The sequence below is a fragment of the Oryzias latipes genome, chromosome 13 (genome assembly GCF_002234675.1).
Source record: "Oryzias latipes chromosome 13, ASM223467v1".
Classification (NCBI taxonomy): Eukaryota; Metazoa; Chordata; class Actinopteri; order Beloniformes; family Adrianichthyidae; genus Oryzias; species Oryzias latipes.
Genome location: NC_019871.2, coordinates 29,932,992 through 29,960,847, shown reverse-complemented (window position 1 = coordinate 29,960,847; position 27,856 = coordinate 29,932,992). Strand labels below are relative to the sequence as shown.

Sequence of the window (27,856 nt, the reverse complement as noted above, 5' to 3'; positions counted from 1 at the left end):
ATTTTTGAATATTTTATATTTTATTTCTGACCTTTGTTAAAGATTAATTAATTACATTGTGTTTACTTATTAGAAATATGGAATATTGGTTATTGTGAAAATGTCTTCAATGAATGCTCCGTTATTAAATGAGCTGAAGCTTGATCAGACGTGTTTTGGATTTGTCCAAAGCCATACCGCCTTTGGCAACACAGACACCCTAGCTTTGTGCCACTTGCTACCGCCCAGCTACCCCTAGGGCTGGCGCAGCTAACACACACACACACACACACACACACTTTCTCCATGGAGCTAGCGGTGATCAGCTAAAACGCTTTCCTTTTTTATACACAATATCCATCCATCCATAACATCCATATTTGCAAAAGTTCTTATGTTGTTTGTTTCCGTGGGTGAAACACAGACTGCTGAGGTCGACTCTAGGTTGACGTCATGAAATGGGCTGCACCCACAAGGAGAAAAAGGCGGAGCCTCAGAGATCAAGACGTCTTACTGCAGGGTAGGAAAATTAACTAGGAAAAAAACTCATATTTTATTTAAAAACTCGTTCTTTAGTGTATCAAAGGTAAAATATTATCATATATAGTGTCACAAGAACAGGCAAACGGCTGGATCCAAATGCAGCAGGTTTATTAGCTCAGCTAAAAGTCCACAAAGCTAAATCAGGGTCAAGCAGGCAGAAGTCAATAACAGGCATAAGTTCATCAGAGGAGAGACAGGATGGTCAAAATACAGGCAGGGTCAGGGCAGGCGGCAGGCAAAGAGAGTCAGGGTCAGAAGACAGAAGATTAGGTCCAGAAGGTAATGAAGGCAGAGTGGCACAAACGATACTTCACATTGAGCTGAGCTCAGTGCAGTGCAGTGCTTAATTATGCTGTGGATGTTTGAGTAAATGAGGTGTGCAGCATTCAGGAAGTGTGGCTAGAACTCTGGAGATGGTTCCCGCTGGTGACCAGAGGGGGAGACAGAGTTCTGACTTCTGACATATGGATATTTTATTACTATAGAAGGCTTAAGAATAGCATGATATAAACCCTTTAAGGGGGGGTTGTGTTTTTTATTACTAATATGTGGTTGTTGTTTTCTTTTACATATATAGTTCTCCCCCTTAGTTGCTGGTATTTTAAAGGCGCTAGTGCTTGGCTCGATGTAGGACAGACTTTCCTTGACTCAAAACACCCAACAGAAACCACGTTACGTCTAAACCAGCCCTGCAGACTGGTTTGTGAGCTGTTAAACACAGGGAGGAGGGTCACTCTTCATTCATCTTCAAATTACAAAAACCCATAAGACTGGATTTCTACTCAGAATTCAGGCTCTCATCCTGTCTGACTTTAAATCTGACTCAGATGGCTGGCAGTAGCTTCATTGGCTGGAGCCGGAGGGAAGGCATTTTCTGCCTGTCTGTTCTGTGTCCACTTCACTATACAGTCTATGTACATGATGAAGTTTAAAATGTCACCCCTTCAGGTCCAATACTTTCACTTAATTTGTTAGTCTTCATAAATCTGCTGATATGTTCTCTGAAGATAATAAAAATGAAGTCCCTTTAGCAGCTTTGACATCTGTTTCTACCCCTTTTAACAGCAAAAATTTTTACAATCACCTTTCTCCAGGCCTGGAGACTGTGAAGCCAAACTAGTCAGGAGTTATTCTTCAATTTGAGATTACTAGTAGTATTTGCATAATGTATTTTTCCGTATTTTTCATTAGAATTCTATCTGTGAATACGATAGATATCGTTTTTGTTCAAATTCAATGTGGCAGTAAATGTTGGTTTCAAATTTTGCATTTGAAGTTTTAGGAGTGTACAGATTGATGTGAAGTCTCAGCTTTTGCAGAAACCAAACATTTTCCAGTAAAACGTACGTGTCCAAACGGGTCCAGGTGGTTGTTTGTAAGTTTCAACTTCTGAAATGACACCAGCTGCCTCATCCAGTGGGCGCCTGTAGCCGGCGAATCTGGATGAACGTAAAGCCTGCCGGGCATGGCCGGCTCCGCCTTGCCAGCCACCATCCTAAAAACCAGAGAGAGAGAGAGAGAGAAGTAAGTTGAGATGGACTCTAGACTATATATGAGAGGAGATATGTCACGTCGCTGAAGAGCAAGAGGCATTCCATCTGTCAGGAGATATCCCTGCCTCATTTATCAACATGAAGCAGTAAACCTCTTTCCACATTTCCCAAAGTATTAAATCCTTTGCACGGAAAGGCTCTGGATCATCCTGAGCATCATAAAAACTGTGCTGCTCCACAGTGTTTGTGAGGTACAGCAGAACCCACGCATGAAAAAATGAGACCCAAGATCAGAAACAAACACTAGCAACGTTCCCAAAGTCAGGCCCTTAAAGGCAAACATTCTCTTAGTTTGAAAAATATGAAAGTAAAACAATTCACTGCAACTCCTTCAAAATAAAATCATCTTTTTTTCAAACAAGACCCCCTCCCCCCGGTAATACTTACAATAAATACAGTTTATTTGAAATAACAAGATATACTTTTAAAAAGAAGTAATATATCGACTTTTTGGATTGAATTTGGATTTATTTCAAAGATGTAAAACAAAGCACCCTGAGCGGCACAAACCAATAAGAAATCAAATCAAATACATAAGAATAAAAAAGGGCTCCATTAGACGGAACTAAAAAAACATGTTTGAAAAGGGGATAAGCAGAAGCCAATGCTTTTTTAAGCCTATCCTCTCCTTTTACATACTAGTCCATAATATTCTACATAATTATATTTCTCTTCTTCCACAATCAACCTTTCACAGTAAATTATTGGATATTTCATAATTTTTGTTCACCCATTTTGTTTTTAATGTCCAGGCATTGTTTGTATTGGTTTCAAGGCTGTTCCACTGTTTAACTCATGGACACACACATACTTTTCCTAATTGTTCAAACTGCTGGTTCCTTAAAAATACTGTATCCCTTCAGAGATTAATCTCCATCCCTTTGTGTGAATAGTTCCTGAATATTACGAGGTAATACTTTATTACTAGCCTTATAGAGGAATTTTACTGTATATAAATAAATCAAATAATTTTTGTAATTTGGAGGTAAGAAACATTATGACTAGTTCTTATAGCACGTTTTTGAAGATTGAAGAGGAGCTGTAAAGCAACATGATAGGCCGAACAACTGGTATCTAATCCTGGGAGATGACCAGAGAATTTCAGAGAACTCTGTTTCTGGAAAATTGGGGGAATTTAGGTAATCAAACCTACAAACTTACATAAGGCCAGACTTTGCCATGTAAAACTACGGAACATGGTGTGAGTCTGTCTGTGTGGAGAAATCTAGATTTTTCCATAAATGATCAAAGACCATAATGAGCCAGATTTTAAGTCAGCGTAGATGTGGATCGAATGGGGTCAGCTGCATCACTCACTTTAGAAGACGACGAAAACAGAAGGAAGAAAATCAGGTGTAAAGAGTTCTGGCTTTCCTCAGTCTTCTGCCTTTAAGCTCAGTTCAAATCAGAATTATGAACTATGCTTGAATGTCAGTTTAACCTGGAATTTCAAGAAACATCTGGAATTATGAGATAAAAGAACTCAGAGTTGTAAAAAAGTTGAATTCTCAAAACTTAGTTCTAACTACTAACTTTAAAGTCTTCCCAAAAATTACATTCATGAGATTAAAGAAATTTAGAAAAAGTTTAAATCAGAAAAAAAAAATCACACGTCTGATAAAGAAATCTGTGTTCAAACATTTTTGCACAGAAGCTGAGTTTTGCACAGATTTCAACTCTAAAAAAATGAAAAGACTCTAACATAAAAATGAAAATTAAATCATCATAATAATTTTGTAGAAAATGGTTTCTGTTGTTTATTTTCTGGTGGTCCTTGGATGATATCTTTTTTTTAACAAACCATAGCAGCCAAAAACCTGAGCAGGAGACTTTGGGTTCCCACAAACTTACCATTTATTGTCGCAGAATTTGTAGCGGTGGTCGTCAGCTGGAACAATATCCACAAGGAGGATATATTTTGTCTTTGGGTTCATCCCACTCACTTTGACCTTGTAGCTTGGAAACATCCTCCTGTGAAGAAATGTCAAATGTTTTCTTGACTCATGTCATTGTTTTATATATTGTTATAGTAATAAAATACTTTATACTTCACCTTTTTCTGGGTTTTTGTTAAAACTCAGATGACACCAGTTAAGATGGAGGCACTGATTGTTTTTGGGCTAGTAGTTTTTTTCTGACTTCCATCATGAATGTATTTTAGGGATTGGTCTGTGGCAATAATGGGGGCGGCTTTGTGTCCAGCTACACTCATGATCACTGATTGTAAATATAAATGAGAAATATTGATATCCCCCCCCCCCCCCCCCCCGGCCGCGCGTTCCAAACAGGAAGTGCCCGCTGGTTCCAAGCAGCCGAAATCCCATACACTTCTATGGAGAGATAAACAGCTGTTACTCAGTTATTCTATTCTTCAGAATAACCATTTTTACTTTGATCCTTTTTCTTAACATCTTTTTGCTAATCCTAGTTTTTTTCATGATATTTCTTCTTTATCAAGTTATTGAGGTTATAAGCTGACCAATCAGATGCCTCAGTAAAAGCATGTGGTGCCCAATGGCCCCCACCTCGAACATTGGACTGACAGATTCTCCCGAGCCACTTTCAGTGGAAGGGGTGTGGGCGTTTAATAAATTTACTCCCGATTGGTGACGGTAATTGCCATTGAAACTATGACTTAGACCAATTCAGACCAATCAATGTGTACTGGTTCCAAATGGCGTCGCCCGTATCGCGGAAAAATGGCGACTGAATTAGCTTCATTGGCTGGAGCCGGAGGAAAGGCATTTTCTGTCTGTCTGTTCTGTGTCCACTTCACTATCCAGTCTATGTACCTGATGAAGTTTAAAATGTCACCCCAAAATGTCACCCCTTCAGGTCCAGTAATGCCTGTGTTTAGAAAATCACAATACTTTCACTTAATTTGTTAGTCTTCATAAATCTGCTGATATGTTCTCTGAAGATAATAAAAATGAAGTCCCTTTAGCAGCTTTGACATTTGTTTCTACCCCTTTTAACAGCAAAAGTATTTTACAATCCCCTTTCTCCAGGCCTGGAGACTGTGAAGCCAAACTAGTCAGGAGTTATTCTTCAATTTGAGATTACTAGATCTACAATATTGTCCTTAAAAATACTTTGCTATTGCATTATTTGGCTGAAGGTGCATGGTTAAATCCACTATTGGGAGTTTAAGTTCTTTCAGCATTGGTAACATTTTTCGTATTGTGTAAAAGAAAGCCTCTGCTCCACCACTGAAAGGCCCCAGCTTAAGCCATCACCCACCCATCGGTTTTGGAGATTTTAACAGAGTTGAAGTCCATGAGGTGTATGTAGCCTCCCTTGTGTCATTATGGGTTGTGTGGATGACCTCCTCGTGTTCCTGGAATGCAGCTCGGTGATGATCAGAGGGGATTGGGATTAGCAGGGTCCAGTTAAGACAATAAACTGGAGAACAACCCAAAGGTGAAGCTGTGACTCGGAAGGCTAAAACAGAACTTTGTCCAGCTTCAAGTAGATTAGGGGTGTGCCAAAATATGGATATGGTGATATATCGCGATATTTAGTCCCGTGATTGATTCGTTTTCATCAAGTATCGACCTTTTATTTAGGTTTGAAGAACCTGTAAAACATTATATTAACCATCCTTTGGTAAAACGATTCTTCAGAGGGTCGATAGGGGGCGCTCATTGCAAGATTGGCTGTCGCGGGCGGACGAAGAAGAATACACATTCAAACGAAAATGGCTGTCGGGAAAAACAAGGAGAATAGTGAAAGCAGCAAGTTAAAAGACGCGCCGGCAGCACTGAAGCTGCATCAACAGAGTTGTGTGAGAAAGCCGTGGTTGTTGCTGGCCTGAATCCGACACAGCCCGGCGTGGATACCTTTATCCAGGAGAAGCTACCACCGTCTTCTGCCAGAGCAGAGGCAATAACAAACGGGATTGCTGTTTACATGAACAAGGGGCTCCGTCCCTGCAGCAGGTGGAGAACCAGGGGTTTGGGTTTTTATTGAATGCATCAGAGCCACGCTTTGACATTCCCTCTCAGAAATACTGAAACAATGATCCCTGCACTGTACGCCCAGACCAGAGCTATGGTTGACATGGAAACAGCAGAAAGAGGGGCATCCCTGCCCTTAGACCCCCCTTCTCCTCAAGAGGTAGACGAGCGACTTGAGGCTAAAAAGCCTGATGTTCTCCAGAAAAACATGAACATATAAACATACATCACATGCAGCTTTTCCCCAAACGTTTTGTTCACAAATATGTTTACTTTTAGATGCACTTTAAGTTCATGGATTTTATCCCTGGTCATTTATTCTAAAAGTAGTTTATTTCATAAATAACTTAAAGGAAAGTTTCTAGCTACTTGATTTTTGTTTTCTGGGAGATTTTTAATTTTGTTCACACCACATTTGCACTAAATGGTGTAAAGTAATACCAATGTGCCTGCAGCTACTTGACTTATTCATTTTTGATCCTGTTTACAGCAATGTTGTACTAAATAATGGCTGCTGTTCATGTTCACTATTGTTTACACTGAATTTTACAGATATTTCCAAAGGAAAATTGTCATTTTTTTGTCAAAGACAGAGTATAACTGATTTCAGCAATGTTACACAAAAGTCTGTTATTCATTACACCAAATAGGACACAAGTTTTTCATTATCATTGTGTTGAAAAACAAAAAAATAAATGGGGAAATATTTTCCAAAAAACAGTTTTTCAAGTTCTTCTTTCTTAAAGTTTGATATATCGTGAGTTGTTAGAGACGATTAATATTGATTGTCACATTATCGCCATATCATGATAGTATCGTTATCGAGAGCAATGTATTGCGTATCGTATCGTGAGGTACCCAGTGATTCCCAGCCCTAAAGTAGATGGCACCTACTTTCACTCAGACTAACGCTACATGCGAGACAGAAACTGGAGCCCCAGAGGAATGCTTCTTGAAACTGTCATTCGTCAAATGTCACATTTTCTGGACCAGCCAATAATTTATTCTCCTGTGGCATTTCTTTAAGAGGAGAGTGAAAGCCTCTCATGCTTGTGAAACACTGAAGTATGGGAACGACTTTCATCTTTTGGACGCTTTGAGTCTAAAAGACAAAATATGCTAATACAGCAGTGAAGGCCATAAAACACATGAAGGGAGCTACTTTTGTTGACCTTTTCTTGCGAAACCTAAACCTTTTTTATCCCATGTGCACCAAGGGAAATTTCGCTGAGGGCTGTGCGCCCTCTTATAAAGGCCTAAGTGGTTTTTAATGGCTCCCCAGATTGGACAGTTTAAACAGCTGGCTCGTCAATGCCTAAGAAGTTATGGTAAAAAAATGGCCTGCAGTTTATCCATGGGTACCGTCATGGCAACACATTCAAACACTGAATGAGACACTCATAACAACTCTTCATGCTTTTCCAGGAAGATGGGGAAGCATGCAATCTTCATCCTCACTGCTGTTCACTAAGCAAGTGTTGATCTTCAAAAGCTCATAGTTATGATCATGTTACTGTAGATATTTCCCACATGTGAGATGAACGGAGAGAGGAGAACGACTGAATTACGGTAATTTAAATCTCTTTTTAGTCTTCAAATCCAATCCAAAGGACAGGTCATTCCTGCATTCATCCCCACTGAAAGCCAGCCTAATATCTGAGGGGAACATTCATAACAGCTCTGCTCATCTCTGGCGTCTCCCACAACACCCAAACTGAAGAGACATGCAGGCCTCAAAACCTGCCTGTTGGAGGGCTGAGAGGGTTTGTTTTTGTCCCAGTCTGGAAATGAGTCATTTCCAGCCAGTCCAGCCAGGCCACTACCATCCATGTAATAAATACAAACAATAAAAAATTATCAATTGTTAAAGCACCTGTACATTAGAGCTTTGAGGGATATTTAGGTTTAAAAAGTCACAATTATTAATGAACTGTCTTAGATGTTTGTACACCTGGTTATATCATGTCTATTTTTACATAATTATTAAGTACATCATCTTTGTCATGAGATTTATTGATACTTAAAGATTCTTAATTCTTTCTGATAAAAATTTATGAACTGGATAATGACAAATCATATCAAATCAATCTTGAACATATATCATTATGTCTCCGCCCAAGAGCCCAACCACCAAGACTGTGGGGTATTTCTTGCACAAATTTCTGTTTCACTAATAAATCTTTCAATCATATTACCAAGATCTCTCCTTATTTAAATAATGTTTGTCCACTAAAGGAAAATTCCATCAAACTTAAGTGTATTTTTTCTGTCTTCTTGTTTTTGACTCATTCTCTGACTGACTGGCTCTGACAAAAGGAACGTTTTGAGACTGACTCAACTCTCTGCATAAAACCATTATGCAGAGAGTTGAGTCCCCACATAAAGATCTGCTACATTTCTGCTCACTCCTCCACTAAAGAAAAATGGGATAAATGTGGAGAAGAAATGTCACCTGTGAATGCCACCATCATGCTCCAGGGGGAGGGGTCACCTGCTGACCACTAAAGCACAGCAGCTTCGTCATGAAGGCTTTAGCCCTTGTGTTATCCTAGGCACTTTAACATTGGGAGTTGGGTCATCTAGACCCGCTAGACAGTGCTCTAAACCTTTTTTCTTCAATGATTTGTGATCTTCACTGGTGTCCATGGATTACATGAAATCTTTCCACCTTTATCCACCTTTGTCATGGTAGGGAGAACACGTCAAAGTAAGGGGGGGGGTCATCTAAGATAACACAAGGGTTAACACCGCTTTGTCTCACTCTGGACAGAAGGCTCATGATGAACCATAGGAAAATGCCAAGTATCATTTTTCTTAATGTGAGCTAAAACTGTTGACTTATTTTCACTGAAAAAATAATCTCTGGCAGCACACATTAAATTCTACACAATGAAAGGAAAAGCTTGAAATGGGAACGGTACGTTGACTTGAGCTGTAAAGTTGACGGGACAAAATTAAGTTTGAAGCTCTAGTCCAGGCCTGGAGGGCCGGCCTCCTGCCTTTTCCAGCAGTCCAGCCTTATAATAATGATAATAATAATAATAATAATAATAAATAATAATTTGATTTGTTGTTTCTAAGAACCCTAGGTTGCCGTACATTATAGTGAAAGTTAAAAGCAATAAAAAGCAATAGAATTTACAGTAAAATTTGCATTTTAAAACAGGCCAAGAATGTCAAGTTATAGGGGGGAAATATGCAAGTTGAAAAGGCTGAGTTTTTTTTTTTTTTTTTTTTTTTTTTCTTCTAACTTGTCCTGTCCAACAGCTGGGCAGACAGACGAGAGCTGAGGGCCTCTTGTGTTGGACATATTTTGCTTTAACAAGAGGGGTTATTAATCTTCTGACAAACCAAAGGTATGTCTGAATAAACCCCTTTTGTAATTGAGGCCAAACTTTATTAATTTCAATCATGTCTGAAAATCTTTGGTGTTGGACCGGACGGAAAAGGAAAGAGGGGAAGAAGAGAGAGGGACGCTAGAGAGAGGGGGGGGTAGGGGGTGATAATAGGAGGGGGAGGGGGATAAGACCATGAAGCAGCATACAGCAACAAGTTTACTGGTTGTTAATCATTATGGTAAGGTTCAAATGCAGTACAAAAAGGGCGGGGCCCGTCCACACACACACTCAAATGTTATAAACACACCTGCTAGCTGCAAAAATGTCCACCTGTCGGCATGTACACAAAACAGATAGTGTTCACACACGCATACTTATGCCTTAAAACCAACTAGTGTGAAACATTTCAGTCATTCAGTCATGCAAGCTATTAGTGCAAAGGTGAGCTAACACCAGTGCTCAGGTGAGGTTTTATGTTCTTCTAAAATGGATGGTGGAACGTGAAAAGAAGGAGGGAGAGTGCCCAGCCATCCCCACCCCAAGACCCCCACCGCAGCAGCAGCGGCAGCCGGAATCCCCCCAACACCACACGGGAACCGGCAGGGAACAACCGCCACCCGGGCGACCAAGCCCGCCACCCAGGCCAGGGCCAGCAGGGCCGCCGCAAGGCCCCCAGAGCCAGAGGCCAGGGAAGCACGGAGGGAAAGAGAGCGCCGCCCCAGCCCAACCAGGAGAGCAGCCCCCCCGCCGCGCCGGGAGAACCCAACGCAGAGCCCCACCGGAGAAGGACGCCCACAGCCCCAAACGAGCACCCCACCACCACCCAGGAGTTCCGGGCATCCCCCCGCCCCAACCCCAGGTACGAGCCAGGACCCCCCAAGGGAGACCCGCTCCGCACTCCAGGCAGCCATCCGCCCGGCCCACGGTTGGTCCAGGGAGGAGCGAGGCAGGGGGCCCGCCGCCCCCGCCCAGGAGGGGGGAACCCCGGGGAAAAAAAGAGGGCCCACAAGGGGTGTTATAAATATGGCCCGACCAGGCTCGGCCACAGTTGGAAATTTGGCGGGGCCCAGCACTCAGGAGCAAGGACCAGAACCCACCCCCCAGGGACCAGACACCCCCGGCTCAGATGTAATGTGAACTCCCCCACCGCGCGGAGAGAGCACCGCCGGGCCCAGGAAGCCGGCACCCCGGGGACACGGCCGCCGTTGCAAAGGGGCCCGCACCCCCCACCAGGGAAGAGGCAGGGGACAGATGGACCCAGGTCCCACCTTCCTTGCAAAATGTGTGTGCGTGTATGTGTGTTTGAGATGGTGTGTGTGTGCATGTGTGTGTGTTTATGTTGGGATGTATATATTGAGGGGGGAGGAGTGTGTGTACTAAGGGGGGTGCAGTTAAAATTGGCGGGTAGGGCACTAAGGGGACATCTCCTGATTACTCACAGTGACGTCCCCTCACCCTCCCCACCAAGGGGCCCTAAATGTCTAAGGTGCGGTTAAAATTGGCGGGTAGGGTGCTAGGAGGACATCCGCTGCTTGCTGGCAGTGATGTCCAAGCACCCCCCCTACCAAGGGCCCTACATGTCTAAGGTGCAAGTAAAACCGAAAGAGGGGGGGCCCACTCCATACGGCAACCATAGGAGGGGGGCCACTGCCTAGTAAACCCCCCCCCAAGGCTCATCGCAGGCTAAGCCCCCCACCCCCTCACCCTATTATGAGGTTATATGAGGAAGGGGGTAAGTTGGGGACAACTGATAGACTGTCCCCCGGTGGTCAAACAGCTGTCCCCCGCCCCCCCCCCAGCAAGGGGGCCAGGCCCACCCAGCCCAGGGGCCCCACCCCCGGAGGCGCCGACACCCCAGGCCCAGCACCACCCCCCCCACACAGAGAGAGAGGAGCCAGAAAGCGCCAGCCCCCCCCCCGGAGCAAGCCCAGGCCCCCACCCCCAAACGCCGGCCCTAGAAGAGCTCTGGTCAGGCCTCGACGGGACCGAGGCAGCCAACCGGCCGGGGAAACCGCCGATGGCCTCAGCGGAGACCCCGACCCGTCAACCCCCCCTGCCCCGTACCAATAGTGGACCCCCCCCCTCCCCCAGAATGCCCCCCCACAGGTCAGGGCCGACAAGACCCCCCACCCCACCCCCCCCAAGACCCCGCAGCCGAAGCGGAGGACACCCAGAGCGACCGGGGGCCCCAAGAGGGTTGTCCCGTCCCGCCCCAGAGCCAGGGAAGGGCCGATCCCAGCCCCAGGCGTAGATGGGAAGCCCATCCAGCGCTGCTGGGCCCCCCCCCCGAGCAGCGCCCCCCGCCAACCCCCCCCAGCACAGGCAAAGGGACCACCCCCCCAAGCCAGGCCAGACCACCACCCCACCCCCCCACCACGCACCCCCACACCCAAGCCCAAAGGACCACGCAGCGCCCCAGCCCGCCCCACCCAGGCGCCGGACCCGATCCCCCGACCAACGGAGCCCCCAACAACCCCCGCCAGGCACCGGAGGCCCCGACCCCCACCCCGGCCCACGGCAGAAGGGCAAGGAGCAGCGACGACCAGGCCCCCCCCACCCCCTAAGTCACGGAGTTAGCTATGGGAGACCAGAGAGACCGAATTCTTTCAAAGTTACTTGAACTTTGGGCTGACATTTTTTCCAAGCTGATATGATCAAGCAGCAGATTTCTGTGTTGACTTATATTTATATTTTTTTTGCTTTTCCAATTTATTAAAATAGTTTTTTTAGCAATGCAAAGAGTTATGAAAATGATAGAGCCTAATCCTCCTTCTACATCGATGGCACTCATGTCACCAAGCACACAAAGTGACGGTGAAGCTGTGATTGAAACCTTAAGCCAGACTGATAGATCGGCACATACCTGCCGCCAGAGAGCCTGGACAGGCGTGCAGAACCATAGTGCATGCATGTAATTGTCGGGTAGATTACTGTCACAGTGCTGACAAATGTCTGAGTTACTGAGACCCATCTTGAACATCCTCTGTCCAGTGTAGTAAATTCTGTGAAGAGTTTTGAAATGGATTAGCTGCAGATTTGGACTTTTTGTCATTTTAAAGGTGTTTAGACAAAGTTCTGACCAAAAACTTTCATCTGTGCTGATGCTCAAATCCGCATCCCATTTTGTTGTCGGAAGTGAAATATTGTTATCTAAATTGCATAAAAGTTTGTATATTTTGGAGAGAGTTTTATTCATTGAGAAATTGATCAGAGTGGTAACTACATCTGGTAGCTTTAAATCGTTGTCTCTGTATTTAAACTTTTTAGTAATAATTGATTTAAGTTGCTGATATTCCAAGAAGTTATATATTCCATGTTTGTCTTGAAGTTCCTGGGGAGTTATGAATCTTCTATCAATAATTATGTGCTCTAGTTGTTTTATGCCCCCTGCTTGCCAAGCTGGGAAGTGGATAATTTTTTTGTTTATGAGGATGTCTGGGTTGTTCCAGATGGGTGTCATTTTGCACGGTTGAATTGATGATTTTGATATTTTGAGAAATTCCCACCAGGCTGTTAAAGTGGCATTTATATTAATACTTTTGAAACAATCCTGTTTTTTAACTATTTGGCTAATAAATGGAAGATCTGACAGGTTGATCTTTCCACATAACGCCTGTTCCAAGTCTAACCATGAGTTAGTTTCTGGATTATTTTTTAACCATTTTAAGATATATTGTAATCTATTTGCAAGAAAGTAATTCTTTACACAGCTTTTTGCAGATTTTAAAGTTTTTAGACTAATTCTTGCAGGTTTATTGTTCCATAGAAAGCTTGATATGGATGAGTCTAATGTTTTGAACCATTTTAATGGCGGTTGTGTGGGAATCATTGAGAAGAGATAATTAACTTTGGGTAAGATTTTCATTTTTACCGTGGCTACCTTGCCCATAAGGGACAAAGGCAGGTTGGTCCAGCGTGTTAGATCGTCCTGTATGTTTTTCAGTAATGGGGTGTAGTTTAGCTGCACCAGTTCTGAAATTTTGGGGGAAAAATAAATACCTAGATATTTTATATTGCCTGATTTGACTGGTATTGTGAGTCCTTGCTCCGCATTACTGTTCAGTGGTAATAAAACAGATTTATTCCAATTAATGGAATAGTCTGATATAGAAGAGAATTCATTAATGATTGTTGCCGTTTCATTTACAGAATGTATATTACTTAAAAACAGTAATATGTCATCTGCATAGAGACTAATTTTATGATGGCTGTGTTTGGTTTTAATTCCTTTAATACTCTCATTCTGTCTTATTGCTGCAGCTAGAGGCTCGATAAATATTGCAAAAAGAGAGGGGGAGAGTGGGCAACCCTGTCTAGTTCCTCTTCCAAGAAAAAACCTGTTGGAAGTCTGTTTATTAGTTCTAACTGATGCATTGGGGTTGTGATATAATATTTTGATCCAATTGATGAATGATTCTCCAAACCCAAACTTATGGAGGGCAGCAATGAGGAACTTCCAGTTTACTCTATCAAAGGCTTTTTCAGCATCCAGTGATAGTACAAAAATGCCAAGTATCATTTTTCTTAATGTGAGCTAAAACTGTTGACTTATTTTCACTGAAAAAATAATCTCTGGCAGCACACATTAAATTCTACACAATGAAAGGAAAAGCTTGAAATGGGAACGGTACGTTGACTTGAGCTGTAAAGTTGACGGGACAAAATTAAGTTTGAAGCTCTAGTCCAGGCCTGGAGGGCCGGCCTCCTGCCTTTTCCAGCAGTCCAGCCTTATAATAATGATAATAATAATAATAATAATAAATAATAATTTCATTTGTTGTTTCTAAGAACCCTAGGTTGCCGTACATTATAGTGAAAGTTAAAAGCAATAAAAAGCAATAGAATTTACAGTAAAATTTGCATTTTAAAACAGGCCAAGAATGTCAAGTTATAGGGGGGAAATATGCAAGTTGCTGAGTTTTTAGTTTCCTGGTGAATTGTGAGAGAGAGCCGATGTTTTGGAGATCAGGAGGTAGCGAATTCCAGATCCGTGTGGCTCTGGAATGCTCTGCATCCCATATTGACGAGGTGAGCAGTAGGGACATCCAGTTGAAGGGAGGAGGAGGATCTGAGGGTACGGGTGGGTGGCAACATGGACAAGACGCGACAGGTGTGAGGGGGCACGGTTGTGGATGGATTTAAAAGAGAAGTATTTTATATGTAATTCGGTGTATGATTGGTAGCCAATGAAGTTGCTGCATAACAGGTGTGATGTGTTGGATGGAAGGTGTTTGAGTGATAATTCTGGCAGCTGAGTTTTTAACATATTGTAGTTTACGTAGGGTTTGTTGTGGTAAACTAAAAAGAAGGGAGTTGCAGTAATCCAGGCGGGAAGTGACAAGACTTTGCACCAGGACGGCAGTGGAATGAGGATTGAGGGAAGGGCGAAGAAGACGAATGCTGGGAAGGTGGAAACAGGCAGACCGGGTGATGCTAATGATTAAGGGTGTAAGAAAAAATCGCTTCGGCAAAATATCGCGATAGTTTATTTGGCAATACTTATATCGATTCAAAATGCTGCCAGAACAATATTTATTTAATTATTTCTGAGCGTCCTTCAGTGTCTGACTCTTGTTGTCCACTTCACCCTCCGACCGCTAGTTGGCAGCAGAGCACACGGAGCCTCTTAGAGCAGCTGTACTCCACACAAGACAACAGGAGGACTGCAGCCAGAGGCGGCTCGTTCTGTTGTTATGAGACATGAAATACTTCGTTTTTATGGATACCAAACATCAAATCTGAGCCATGTTGCTTCCAGAAAAATATAAAAATGAGGATTGTGGTGCTTTTTAGCGGCTCAGATAAATACGAGTGAAGCATGGCAGCGGCTGATGCTAAGCGCATTACCCTATTAGAAATATTAGAAAATATGTTTTGGTAAAATATCGGGATCCGTATTGTAGCACGGGCCGCATATCGGGATACGTATCGTATCGCCAGACTCTTGCCAATACACACCCCTACTATTGATGTCTGGAGTGAAGGAGAGGGTGCTGTCAACAAAGATGACACCCAGGCTCTTAACCTGAGGGGAATGGGGAAGTTCTGGATGCTGTTTATATTGGATTTAGTGCCTATCAGGAGAAGTTCGATTTTTATCATTCTTTAGTTTTAGGAAATTTGTCGTAAGCCAGGATTTTATTGCAAGAAGGCAGTCAGTGAGGGAAGAGGGAGGAAGAGAGGAATTTGGTTTGGTGGAGATGTAGAGCTTGGTGTCGTCTGCATAACAATGGAAATTAATTTTGTATTTACGAAGGATTTGACCAAGAGGGAGAAGGTAAATGATAAATAACAGGGGGTCCCTGGACAGAGCCCTGGGACACACCTCTATTGACAGGAACTGTGTGGGAAGTAAATGTTTTTGATAGAATAAATTGGGTGTGGCCTGAGAGGTAAGAGCACAAGGGTTAAACCCCACCCTCCTCCTAGAGTTGTAATAAATAATAAATGAAAGTCGATGACGTCACAACAAAGAATGAATAGGTGTTTTTTTTGACTGAAGTTGCCTGTTTAACCCTTGTGCTATCCTTGGCACTTTAACGTTGGGAGTTATCTTTCCACCTTTATCCACCTTTGTCATGGTAGGGAGAACACGTCAATGTAAGGGTGGGGTCATCTAAGATAACACAAGGGTTATAAAAACAATAAAATCGGAACAAACCAACCGACCTCTTGACCAATGCCCCTCAAATATGCATAAAGCTCACATTGGGAGCAACAAAGATGAACATTTCAGTGCTGCATGTATTTCAGTCATGGGTACACAGGAATGGTGCCACAAGTTTTGAGGGGACAATGAGAAAGTAAAGGAGGCTGTGTAGGATCTCAAGGCGTTGTTTTGTGTGGGTGTGTGTGTGTCAAGAGGGGGGCGGGGTCAGGGTTCAGCTGTTTCTCCTAACCATCCCACGTGTGCAGGCCTTTCACAGATCAATTCCATCTCTGGGAATCTCCAATACCAAGGAAGGATCAAGGAGAGCGTGGGGGGGGGGGTGACGTGGCCCTCCACCCCTCTAGAGTGGGGGCTGTGGGCGCCACATCCTGTTGCTGCTGCTGTTCTCTACAAAGTTGCTTTGAAGACTCAGGGTTTAGCTGGACAGGGAACCTCATCACAACAATGAAGCTGCCAGGTGCTGCTGGCTCGGGGGCCAACCTCGGTCATTTCAGATGGGTGGGGAAATGCTAGATGATGCCTGTGCTGTGTCTGTCATTCGTCACCTGGCACATCTGCAAACTCAGACTTTCTCAGAGCACGGCTTCATTTTCCAGGGAGCTCAATCTGTCCGTTTTGAGGCTGATCCCAGCTGTTGGAGTCAAGAAAGGAGGGCCCACCACACAGCCGACGGGGGCTGCACATGCTCAGAATTGTGGTCAGTGTCTAGGAAGAAGCTGAACTCACAGAGATCATGCAACTCCACAAAAAACAGAACTGAACAGGATCTTTCATGATAGAGAGGACGGTCCCCCATGCCATCACCATTTCTGCTAGATGTGTTTAGGCAGGCAGATCCCTCTGCACCAAAACAGAAGTATTTTAAATAAAAAAACTGCTCTTACTAATACTTAGGGCTGGGTATCACCAATAATTTCCAGAATTAATTCGATTCAATTCACCAGAGCCTGGATCAGTTCACAATTTTTTTTGATCCTATTGATCAATTCCACTCAATTCGATTTTGAATTTATATGGTTTACACATTTAGGCATATTTGTACAGGAATACAATAATAATCTGAATGTTTTAAAGATCTTCATATTAATCTGATACAGTTCACATAATGTAAAATCTATTAGTGAAATAATAAACCAATGGTTAACACTATACAGCGTTACACAATTTTTCAAAAAGAGAAGCTCCAACAAAAATGTGCAGATCATTAACATTGTAAACGGATTCATATTACAAAATGAAATGTTCTGCCTCTCCTGGAGAGCGTTTCAATGTGGTCACTAGGTGGAGCACGCGCTATAGCATTACACTTTATTCCAGAATATTTCAGCAAAAAAACGGTGCTTTAGACCACAAATGGCTAATTTAAAAACTGTTTCCTTAAAAGACTTTAGAAAATTCTTGGCTGTGAGTAAATAAAGCTGTTCACTTAGTCAGCAATGTCTGTTTAGGTCGAACAAGCGCTAGCATTAGCGGCCCTTTCTATGCTAACATCAAGCTAGCAGACTTTGGCTTTACTGCTGTTATGTGTAAAGTCACCAGAAAAGTAAATGCATAAAAGAACGATCTCTACTTTTATGGATCGATGATTGATTTATTAAGCTTGAATCAATTTAGATCGATTAGTCAATTTTATCAAGCCAGCCCCACTAATACTTATAGCTGAACTGAATGTGACAAATGTAATTTAAATGGCATTGTAGCCGTCTCTGAAATAATAAACAGCATGATACACCATCATTTGGAGGAACTGTCCCATGTGGACATCACATTATCAAGCTTTATGTTTAATTTTTTTTCCTATAAGCGAGAAAACAAACGAGTAAGGAAGCAGACAAAACAGCTCATAAATGCTAAAAACTGACATTCAGCTACACTAAATATTCTCTTCCATAATGGCTGTTTGACCAAACCACATGTAGAGTAAATGCTAATTCTGAAAACACTCAGTCTCACTGGGATACGTTCCTTTGCACAGATTTTGCCTGCTGCAGGTGGAGCAGACATCTCCTGGGTTTCAGGAATGTGCAGACCTGCAGAGAGCTTTAAAGAATCAGAACGAGCTTTATCAGACGGCCATGGGAAAGCCTATTAGGCATTGGGAAAAAAGACCCTGACCCTGTAAATTTCAATTTTTTTTTTGGTGGAAAGAAAATGATCCAATGAAAAGTGAGAAGCAGAGGTCGATTTGAGTGCTCTTGTTCTCTGGTAAATGTCCAAAGGCTTCTCTGTGTAATCCTCAGGATGCATTAAATTCAACAGGCCAGGCACTCATTGGTGGTTTCAATTATGTATGTGGCACGAACGTTCTGTCTCATCTTCAAACAGAACCCTGCTCTGTGTTGGTTTCAGCGAGAATTCATATATATATCTTTGTCCACGAAAGGGGCTTTAATGTTTAAATGTGAGCAGCTTTAAAAATGGAACCAACAACACAAGCAACAGTTTCCACGCTTGTGGCATTTTAATGAATAAAAAAAAACAAAAAAAACTTCTGAGACTTTTAAATAAAGTTTGCCGTTGTCAAAGCAGGTTTTGTGTCAGTGTTTGTCGGCCCTCATATTTACCCTCCTAACCTTCGCTGTGACTCTGAGATGCAGAAATGACAACATACAAAGGCTAAAACTGTTAGTATTTTACACATAAAGAATCCTCGTGGACATTTTTGTGTTCAAACTCCTTTGATGGACTTTTTTAAAGTATGATGGCAGCTGGTGCCATCTTCCCTGCTTAGCTTTTCCATACATACACTTTTTTTTGCACTTGTAGTGCAAACATCTGTCTGAAATGACCCTTTTAAGGTGGAATGCATTAGTTTTTAGCCACACTCACAGCATTACTAACCTTCCTGCCTTGGTTATGATCATCTCCGTGCCAGCCTCATGGAAGCGCCTCCACAGCTCCCGCTCATGGAGGACAACTTTCATGCTCTCAATGTTCTGCAAGATAGCAGAAAATCACAGCAGCCACTGATTTACATGCAAGAACAGCGGAAAACCTCACATTAAATGCATTTCACAAATGCAAGAACTTGTGAGCAATTAGGAGGAAACTAGTGTAAAGCATTCCGGTGCCGCTCAAACAAAAGTGGCAGACGTGCATGAAGTTAAATCTGTTTGTAATAAAACACCTGTGGTGTCTGTAGAGAAGTAATCCTCTGTTTTCCTGCAGCAGCTGCCAGCAGCGTTCACATGTACCTGATCAGGGCCGCTGGAGCTGGGGACTGTGGGAGCCGGGGACATGCGGAGCGGCGACTGGCACGGAGGCAGGGCCGCCTCCAGGCTGCTCTGGGCCCGGCTGTCGCGCTCATCCGTCACAGATGAAGACTTGTCCTGCAGCATCTCTGCAGGGGCAGAAACACTTTCAGGCGTTTGTTTGTCTTTGCACCGCCTTCCTTCTCTGCAGAATCCAAATTCACGTCTTCCACACAAAGATTATTGGTAAATCTTGGGTGAGTCCTGATGATGCATTAAAGTTGTAGTTTACACAACATTTTGCCCAACTTAATAACTTAGCTTATTTTACCAATAGGACAAGACTGAATTATGAACATTATTTTATTCTCTTCTCAGTTTCTTCTTTATGGTAAAACTGGAGGTTTGTCTCCTTTTATTTAGTTTACCTTTAACTCCATCATGTCTGACTTAATTTCCAATTTTCTAGAAATAATCTTTTTTTTTCTTATTCAAGCTGATGGTAAATTAAGTGAACACCTGGATTTAATGGAATATTGCAAATTAGCAACAAAAGGCATAAAAGGATCAATACCTTTCTAGTATTATAGGACAAACTATATAAATTTCTGCAAAACTGATGGTAAAATAAAATGTGTGTCTGATATGACATTTCTGAGGAAAACCTTCGGTTTAGCTTTAATGTTCAGAGAAAAACTGGCCAGAGGAAGACAGAAAGCTGCTGCTGTTAGCTAGCAAAGTCCTTGTTTGGAGAGCTCGGTCATTCGGTGTAAACATGGTTACAGAATGAAAAAGGCTGCAGCCACCAGAGACTTTCCAACACATGAATCCAGAGTTGCCATCCGGAGCTGAGCTGCTGCACAAATCACGTAAAGATTCTGGTTTTAGACTTTACTTCAGGACTGTCCACGCTTCCTTGCTCGCACAGCATCAGAAGAAACTTTTGTCTGTCTGACTGACTGACTGACTGACTGAAGCAGATGTAGGAACCGCTTCTGACGGCGGCGGCAGTGTGTGGCGCCTTTGGATTTTCAGCTCCAGGCTCAGCAGTCCACAGGCCTAGCACTGAGGTTTTACTCCACACAAGCAGGCTACAGAGCTGCAGCTAGACCTGCAAAGACTCTTTTTCATCTTTTAGAACACTGAGACATTTACAGACAATAGAGGGGGGGGGGGGGGGGGGGGCTTTGAAACATTGTAATGACAAAATTCAGCACACAAAGACAAAGTTACGTGGAAAAAAGAAAGTAAATTATGTGTTGTCATTCTTCAACAAACAGGCAGAATTCACTAGTTTAATTAGGTTTGAGTGTGATCATTTTAAAATTAATAGCATTTTTTAATGAAATCAGTAAATGTTGAAAGTATTTTCTTACTCTGCATATATGGAAGTAAACTTTAATTTGTACTTTAGTAATAGTTAATTCATGAAAGAAATGATATCCTTTTTGAATGCTATCTTAATATTACTGTTAGATTTGTTTTGTAAAAACAATTTCCAGCAATAAACTAAATAGATTCATTAAAAAAAACAGTAGATCCTGAAAGGTTTTTGCAAAAACTAAAGATGTAATCAACATTTAAAAAAATTAACAGGAACACATTTGTAGAAGAAATGTCATTGCAACATCTTTTTAACTTTTATGTTCATATAAAATCTTCACAAAGTAAACAAGCTTTGTTCCAAATTATATTGTTAAAATAAAATAGTTCCAGAAAGCAACTTTTAGATGTTGCATTTCTTTTTGAGCATTTTGTGGATGTTTGTTTACTGGATTTTCCACATAAATGTTGGTTTTTCTTTGTTACTTTCTTATTTTAAAACCGTTTCTAATTTAACGTCCAAAAGATTGTCAACATAAACCACTCGCTCACAATTTTGTTAAAGGCATAAATTTATTGCTGATGAAAAACTGTATTGTGATGGAAAAACTGTGTGTAACAAGCTAGAAGAGCCGCGGATCGACGTTAGACAGGTCTGTGAGCGTCTTTTTGACATAATAACTGGATTTCAGTAGAAAATTAGGTTTTTCAAGATATTATTGGGAACAAAGTACCGGATAAAGTTAAAAGATTTAAGATATTTTTTACCCAATAATTTAGAATACATAATTCAAATCAAACTGCAGTTCCAAATATTAATTTGCTTTTTTTCTCAGCATTCTTTTTTATTTATTTAACCTTTATTTAAACAGGAAATGTCCCATTTTGATTTGTTTTGACCTTGTTAAACAGTATTGCTGATGTGTTTCACATGAGAAAAAATATTTCCAAAATGTTCTGTCTTAAAAATAAAAAATCTGGTATTTGTTTCACAATGAAATACATGCAAACCAATGAACTGTGTAGAGGGGACAGTCTATCAACCTACATTTCTTTCTCGATGTCAGGCTAAACAGTCAGTTTGGGACATTTTGCACTAAAAAGGAAGGAACACTATAGATAGATTTAGCTTTAGTAAAAGGTTCCTTTGTTCATTCCTTTCTTGAGTCTGCAGAAAGTCTTCTCCTGTAAATGAAAGCCTCTTGGCCTCATCACGCAGCACTTTCCCTTCATTTTGAACTCTTTCTACATGGGGCTCAATCTTTCTCCAGTTTTGTTTCTCAGCAAAAGGCAAGTCTTTGCCAAGCCCATTGAAAGCTTCCTATAGTTTCTGTCAGAAGACATGGGTAAACTGTATTATGATAGGATGAGGTCTGCTTGTGTCTTTGGGTTTACGATGCATTCTAAATGAGAAAAACGAATATTTGTTTTTCCTCCGCAGCAGTGAAGATCTTAAAGGCTTTCTTTCTTGTGTCGTCTTCAGATTTGATGTTTTATTTACGGTTAAAGATTTTGTCTGCGACTGTAACGATCCATTTTGTTCACCTTTATTGAGAAATGTCAGCTCGTGTCAGCTGTTTGTCACCAGTGTCTTTGATCTGATGATCTAAGCTTTCGACATTATCTTTGATGACCACAAAATATGTTTCTGTAGATTTACCTTCAAGCCAGGTGAATCTGCTGGTTTGTTCTTGAATATCTGCATTGGATCCTCTTTTCTCTTTTTTCTCAGAAGACACCTTCTTTGGCATAAAAAGGCATTTCAGGTAGATTGTCTTCTCATCATCCATGACCATTATTCCCTTTTTTGTCCTTTAGCCTGGTAATGGACAGTGTTAGCAGCGGTGCAGGCTAAATAAGACCAGATTGTCGAAGTTCTGTCCCTAAAGGCAAAACTGCAAAGTTTGGTCTTTATCAGTAAATCTTACCAATCTTCCGTATTTTGGTTCATGAGGGTTTAACTACGGGTTCGGCAGTCAGAGCCAGAACTCAACGTGCTCACTGTCCACCACCTTGCCAGACCCTAAAGATGAAGCGGGAGCAAACCTTTTCTGATGGAACATTTTAATTTGAAAGGTCAGGAGGAGCAAAGTGGGACCTCGGTGCAGAGATTAGACTTTAGTCTGACTCTTCAGAACCCTTTTTGTCATTACAGAATAAGGTGTGCACACGTTTGGCATTGGGTAAGCTAAACACAGGAGCTCCCGTCTGCAGACCCGGAGGCCTGGTGCTGTTTAACTTTCAGGGCTGAGCTGTGCAGACGTGGGCCTGTAAACACGGAGCGAGCACGCTCTCATCCATGAAAGTGGGCAGTGTAAACTGGTGAGGACATTCGGGAAAGCTAATAAAGATAGTGGCTGACAGAGGGATGGGCTCTTTACTGTGAGAATCCAGGCCTCTTACTCATCCCGCTGAACTGAACCAGAACCCTGTTTTTGTTTCTGTCACTCTGAAAGCCCACAAACTTCCACAGGATGTGTCACACAATCAGACGCCAAAAGTTCACTCTGACTTGGATTCAGCGCCCTACAGTCCTGTTTGAACCTACAAGTATTGGTTTATCCAAATTCTAATGAATCTTAATTAATGCAGCTGCAAGAATAATAAAAACCCAACGTTTGACAAATAACAAGAACGCTTGGCCAAAAAAAAGATCCTGTTCTCATTTTAATCCAATTATTTTATTTCCCAAAGGCTGCATTTCTCCCCAACAACACTTAGCAAGAATACATTTAAATTCCCTCAACAGTAGCATGCAAATCCAATACAAAAGAAGGTCAAACAGCTTCCTTCACTTAGATTAATGTCGTTTTGCGCCTGCATGAAGACTGAAAGAGGATAAAAAAAAAGTTTTATGAAAACAAGAAATGCAAGGAAATAAAATTATAAATAAAAAACAACAAACATGCAATAAAAAAAATAAAGTTCTTTAAAAGGCCGAAAACTGCTGGTGCTGGTGAGGCTGTTTTCTCTGCCATGACTCCCAACATCTGGATAAAAGCATTTACTTCAATTTAAAAGCTTCATTTAAAATCATTAATAAGAAAGGAGAATTTTGGGTTGATTGGAAAAACAATTTCATAATATAGAATAAACTTCTATATTTTTCACTAGTTGTATGTTTTTCGTTTCTTGGCTTTGTTTCCTTTTTAGGAGTAAACAGTTGCAGGATTTTCTGAAGAGCATTTAATTTGTTTCCCCACAACTGATCTTTAGACCTGTTCATCTTCAAAGTAAATCACTGTTTCTTTTTTTTTCCATTTTCAGGTCATCTGTTTATTTATTTGAATTAGGAAATTGCATATTAATCAATGTTTCAGCAGCTGCTTCAAAATAAATATGCCATCGTTATTAGCACAGGAGCGAAATTTCATCCGTTGTCCTAAGGCAGGATAAAAGGTTAATATATTTACAGTTTCAAAAAAATTACTGTTTTTTATTTGTTGTTTGCAAAAATACCTAATAAAGCCATGATGTAAATGTGTTTATGTATTGTTTTATTTGTGTGTATCTGTTTGAAGATGACTTTACACATTAAAATGTTTACAATTTGAAAAGGTTGTCGTAAACTACCGGAAAAAATGAAAATAGGTTCAGATAATTCTCTGAGATGTTTTAAGGTGTTTTACATAAATTTGTTGTGTTTATTTAGTCTTTAAAAATGTAGACTATTATTAATCATCAAAAGTTTCAATTACACCTCATTATTATTAAAATGTAAGGCTGAATTATCAGAGTTATTGTTGTTAATAATGTGAAGTTAACGCAAAGGTACCGCTGAAATAAAAGCCAGAATCTTGGATGTTGGATTGAGTCCCGCGTGCGCTTCGCTGCTGCGCAGTGGACTCGCGCGTCTGCAGTGAAGTTTGGACAAATCAAGCTGATCATCTGCAGCCTACCTGGCTCCTGCGTTCATCTGGCATCCATGGCGCGCAGCTCCGTCCTGGGCCCGCAGGGGAAAGCTTCAGGCGGCTCTCTGGCTGCTGCTGCTGCTGCTTCTGCGAGCTGCGCTGTGCGCCTGTGCAGCGCGGTCTGTGGGCTGAGCTCAGGTCTGGGGGTGGGATGGGGGGTTAAAATCACGCACACGCGCGCCGCACTGCTCAGCCTCGTTGATGTGTGCAAGCAAACAGAGGGGCTCGTCCTCCCAGTCTCTACCCCATACCCTGATGCTGCGGCGCAGATCCACGGGGCCTCCTCCCGGCTGCAGCATCCGGCCCTGCGCCCAGCCACCCATCCAACCGGATCATCCAACATGCGCCGTCACATTCTGTCTCCAGGTGGATCCTCTTTTGGGACTGGATTTGACATGCTTCTCATGAAGCCTTTACGCTTTTTAATGCTTTCATCCATATTGTAGAGACAGATTTGAAGTCGCACAAACCTCACCTGCACCGGCGCAGGTGCAGGTGAGGTTCTGCGCGCGGCCTTAGCTCAGCTGAGCGGGGATGTTCAACCCAACGACAGGATTCTGCGATAGCGCCCGTTTTTAGCACGTTTCTGTTCCAACAGTAAAAATGAAAGGGGCCAAAGAGCATCGACGTGAGGCCGACGCGCATTTTTGCTGCTGGTTTCCCCACTGTTGGTTCAATTTAAAACGTCACAGAAGCATCAGGGAATCACGCTATTTTCCCAAAAAAACTTAACTCACAAACTCTTCATCATAATCATCCTCTCCGTGGTGAAGATGTTGGAGCCGTTCTTTAGCCTACCCGTGCCGCGCTCTGTTTGCACGTGATCCTGAGCACCAATAACGGATATCCTAACATTTAATAACATGGAGACTAACCATCAAACAGAGATTAGTTCTTTATTGGTCTAAAGCATAAGTGTCCACATTTATAGCAAGGAGCGCAAGATTTGGTGCGGGGAACATTGGTCAGGGCCAGCATTATTTGAACCTTTATAATAACATGAAATGTAAATTAAATATTTAACTTCAATGAGATACTTTTCATTTCTCCACATAAACATAAATTTAAATTCATTTTGCCCAGATTAATGTGAATTTCATATTTGAAGCCCAAAAAAAATGTATGATTGATTTTACGACTGGAGCCTGAGGGCCAGTGGAAATTTGAATGTGGGCTGCATCTGGTCCACGGGCCGGACTTTGGACATGCCTCTAAAGAGTCCTGATTCATCTCAAATGTTTCCTTTTTCCTGAACGCAGTTAATATCCCTCTGTTTCCTCTTAGGAAAAATAAACAAAGCAACAGTTTATTTCAAATATTTTGTTGTTCTTCGCATAATATCAGCTTGGATGACATGAAAATGGATCTCCTCACGAGAGGAGGAGAAAGAGGAGGCAGCGCTTCTCCAGCAGCACTAAAATTCCCCGTTGTGAGTGTTTGTTTGTGGACATATGTGCAAATAAACAGCCACTGTTAGAAATGTATGCGTGTGCGTGTTTGTCACGGACAGAGCTTTCACATGTTTCCTATCAGAAAAAAACAAAAAGGGAAGTCCTGAGTCGCTTTTTAACTCTCAAGGTTGGGGTTGCTCAAAGGCAAGAGCTGGAAATCGAACCAACAGTTTTCAGACCCACAAAAGCAGACGCAGTGCCTTCAAACTGGAAAGCAGTAGTGTGTTCCTTGTGAGTGGTGTTATGTTGTGTAGAAACCTGCAGCATGCACATCAAACTCTGGGTGCTGCATGTCAGCACACAAAACCAGAAGACGACGAGACCCATGAAGTACAGCCCAAAAAAATGAATCAAACTGGACACATTTAGCCCGGAAATAACAGAAGCTGATAGAAAGGTTGAGTACTTTGACCATGCTCTGAAATAAACATGCTTACTAAAATAGTTTCAAATACCATCACTGAACAAATCACTGGTCATCACTGATCTTTAGCTGAATAGGAACTGAGGTGACACCTGGGAGCTCTTCATCACTGTGCAGAGATGAAGGTCCAGGCAGGAATGATGGACACTTGCAGAGACAGTCATGGATCCGCCAAGGCATCATGTCAGGGTAGGAGTAAAAAAAGTGTTCAAACTTTTTCTCATGACAGTAGATGACAGTAGAGTACATGAGGGTAGATGACAGCAGCAGTAGATGACAGAACAGTAGATAACAGTAGATGACGGTAGAGTACATGACAGTGTAGGCGATGACAGAGTAGATGACAGTAGAGTATTTGATGGCAGAGTAGATGACAGAGTAGATGACAGTAGAGTAGATGACAATAGAGAACAGTAGAGTAGATGACAGAAGAGTAGATGACCATAGAGAACAGTAGAGTAGATGACAGAAGATGACAGAGTAGATGACAGTAGATTATTTGATGGTAGAGTAGATGACAGTAGAGTAGATGACCATGGAGGCCAGTAGAGTAGATGACAGTGGAGCACCAACGGATGTCAGAGTAAACACTGTGTAGAAACAATGCCCAGCTCTCATGCGTCAGCAGGTCTGTCGCTGTTCCTACCTCCTGCTGTGGACCTGCAGGCCTGCGGTCCTCACACTCTGCAGCTCTGCTGCGACCAAGAGGAAAACCAAATCGTTTGTTAATAGTTTTGCATTAGATCTGAGGTTGTTAGAGAGAATTGAACCCCCACATACTCCCACTGCTACATGATAAGAGCAGGAGGAGGTTTCAGAAGGACATACATCTTAGATTTACATTTGCAGTTTTTTTCTTTCTTTTACAGTACACACGGGTGCTTGTGTGGTTGTTGCACTGTTGACTTTTTGCTCCTTTGTACCTCTTCTGAATTAAAAATGGCATGGAGGACAAAGTTACTTAGACCCTCCCAGCATTTGTAACCAGTCTTAATTCTGATCACTGATTGGTCACATTAACTCCTCTCGGCCAATGATAAACCCTCAACAGCTGGAGAGTCACAGACAAGGCGGAGTCTGCAGATTCCTCTCACCTCCTTTCCTTGCATTATTCTACGCAGTCTATTGAAGCCCCAGCCCTCCTTCCTCTGTTCCACATTAGAACAGTGGGAGGAGTTCAGCCTAACAGGCTGTTCCTAGGCTGTCCATAAAAAGTGTAACAGTTCTGACTCATCTGTCAGCAAAAACACTTCTCATCACTGGTAACCCTCTAACGTTTTCATGCATTTGAGGCAAAGAAGCAGCAAACAATAACTTCAACCTGTTGCTGCCTGCATGACTTAACCCTTGTACTATCCTAGCCACTTTACCATTGGGAGTTGGGTCATCTAGACCCACTAGACCAGTGTTTTTCAACCAGTGTGCCGCGGCACACTAGTGTGCCGTGGGAGATGGTCAAGTGTGCCGTGGAAAATTGCCCTCATTAACTGATCTAAAAGCATTTCCCATCTCCAGGA

The 27,856-nt window shown here is 42.2% G+C and overlaps 2 protein-coding genes across 2 annotated transcripts in view; one reads left to right on the top strand and one right to left on the bottom strand.

The window, feature by feature from the left end:
• brip1 (BRCA1 interacting protein C-terminal helicase 1) overlaps window positions 1–19,274 on the top strand; it is a 131,965-nt gene extending 112,691 nt beyond the window's left edge. Inside the window, exon 26 of the mRNA XM_011482983.3 lies at window positions 19,208–19,274. Coding sequence (XP_011481285.1) covers window positions 19,208–19,237 — 30 coding nt within the window. The 3' untranslated portion in view covers window positions 19,238–19,274. The remainder of the gene's footprint in view (window positions 1–19,207) is intronic.
• tbx4 (T-box 4) overlaps window positions 1–24,736 on the bottom strand; it is a 34,596-nt gene extending 9,860 nt beyond the window's left edge. Inside the window, exons 1-5 of the mRNA XM_004075986.4 lie at window positions 24,453–24,736; window positions 19,234–19,379; window positions 18,881–18,975; window positions 3,927–4,046; window positions 1,870–2,017 (exon numbers count right to left, since the gene is read on the bottom strand). Of these exons, the coding sequence (XP_004076034.1) occupies window positions 1,870–2,017; window positions 3,927–4,046; window positions 18,881–18,975; window positions 19,234–19,377 (507 nt within the window). The 5' untranslated portion in view covers window positions 19,378–19,379; window positions 24,453–24,736. The remainder of the gene's footprint in view (window positions 1–1,869; window positions 2,018–3,926; window positions 4,047–18,880; window positions 18,976–19,233; window positions 19,380–24,452) is intronic.
• Window positions 24,737–27,856: the final 3,120 nt, after the last annotated feature.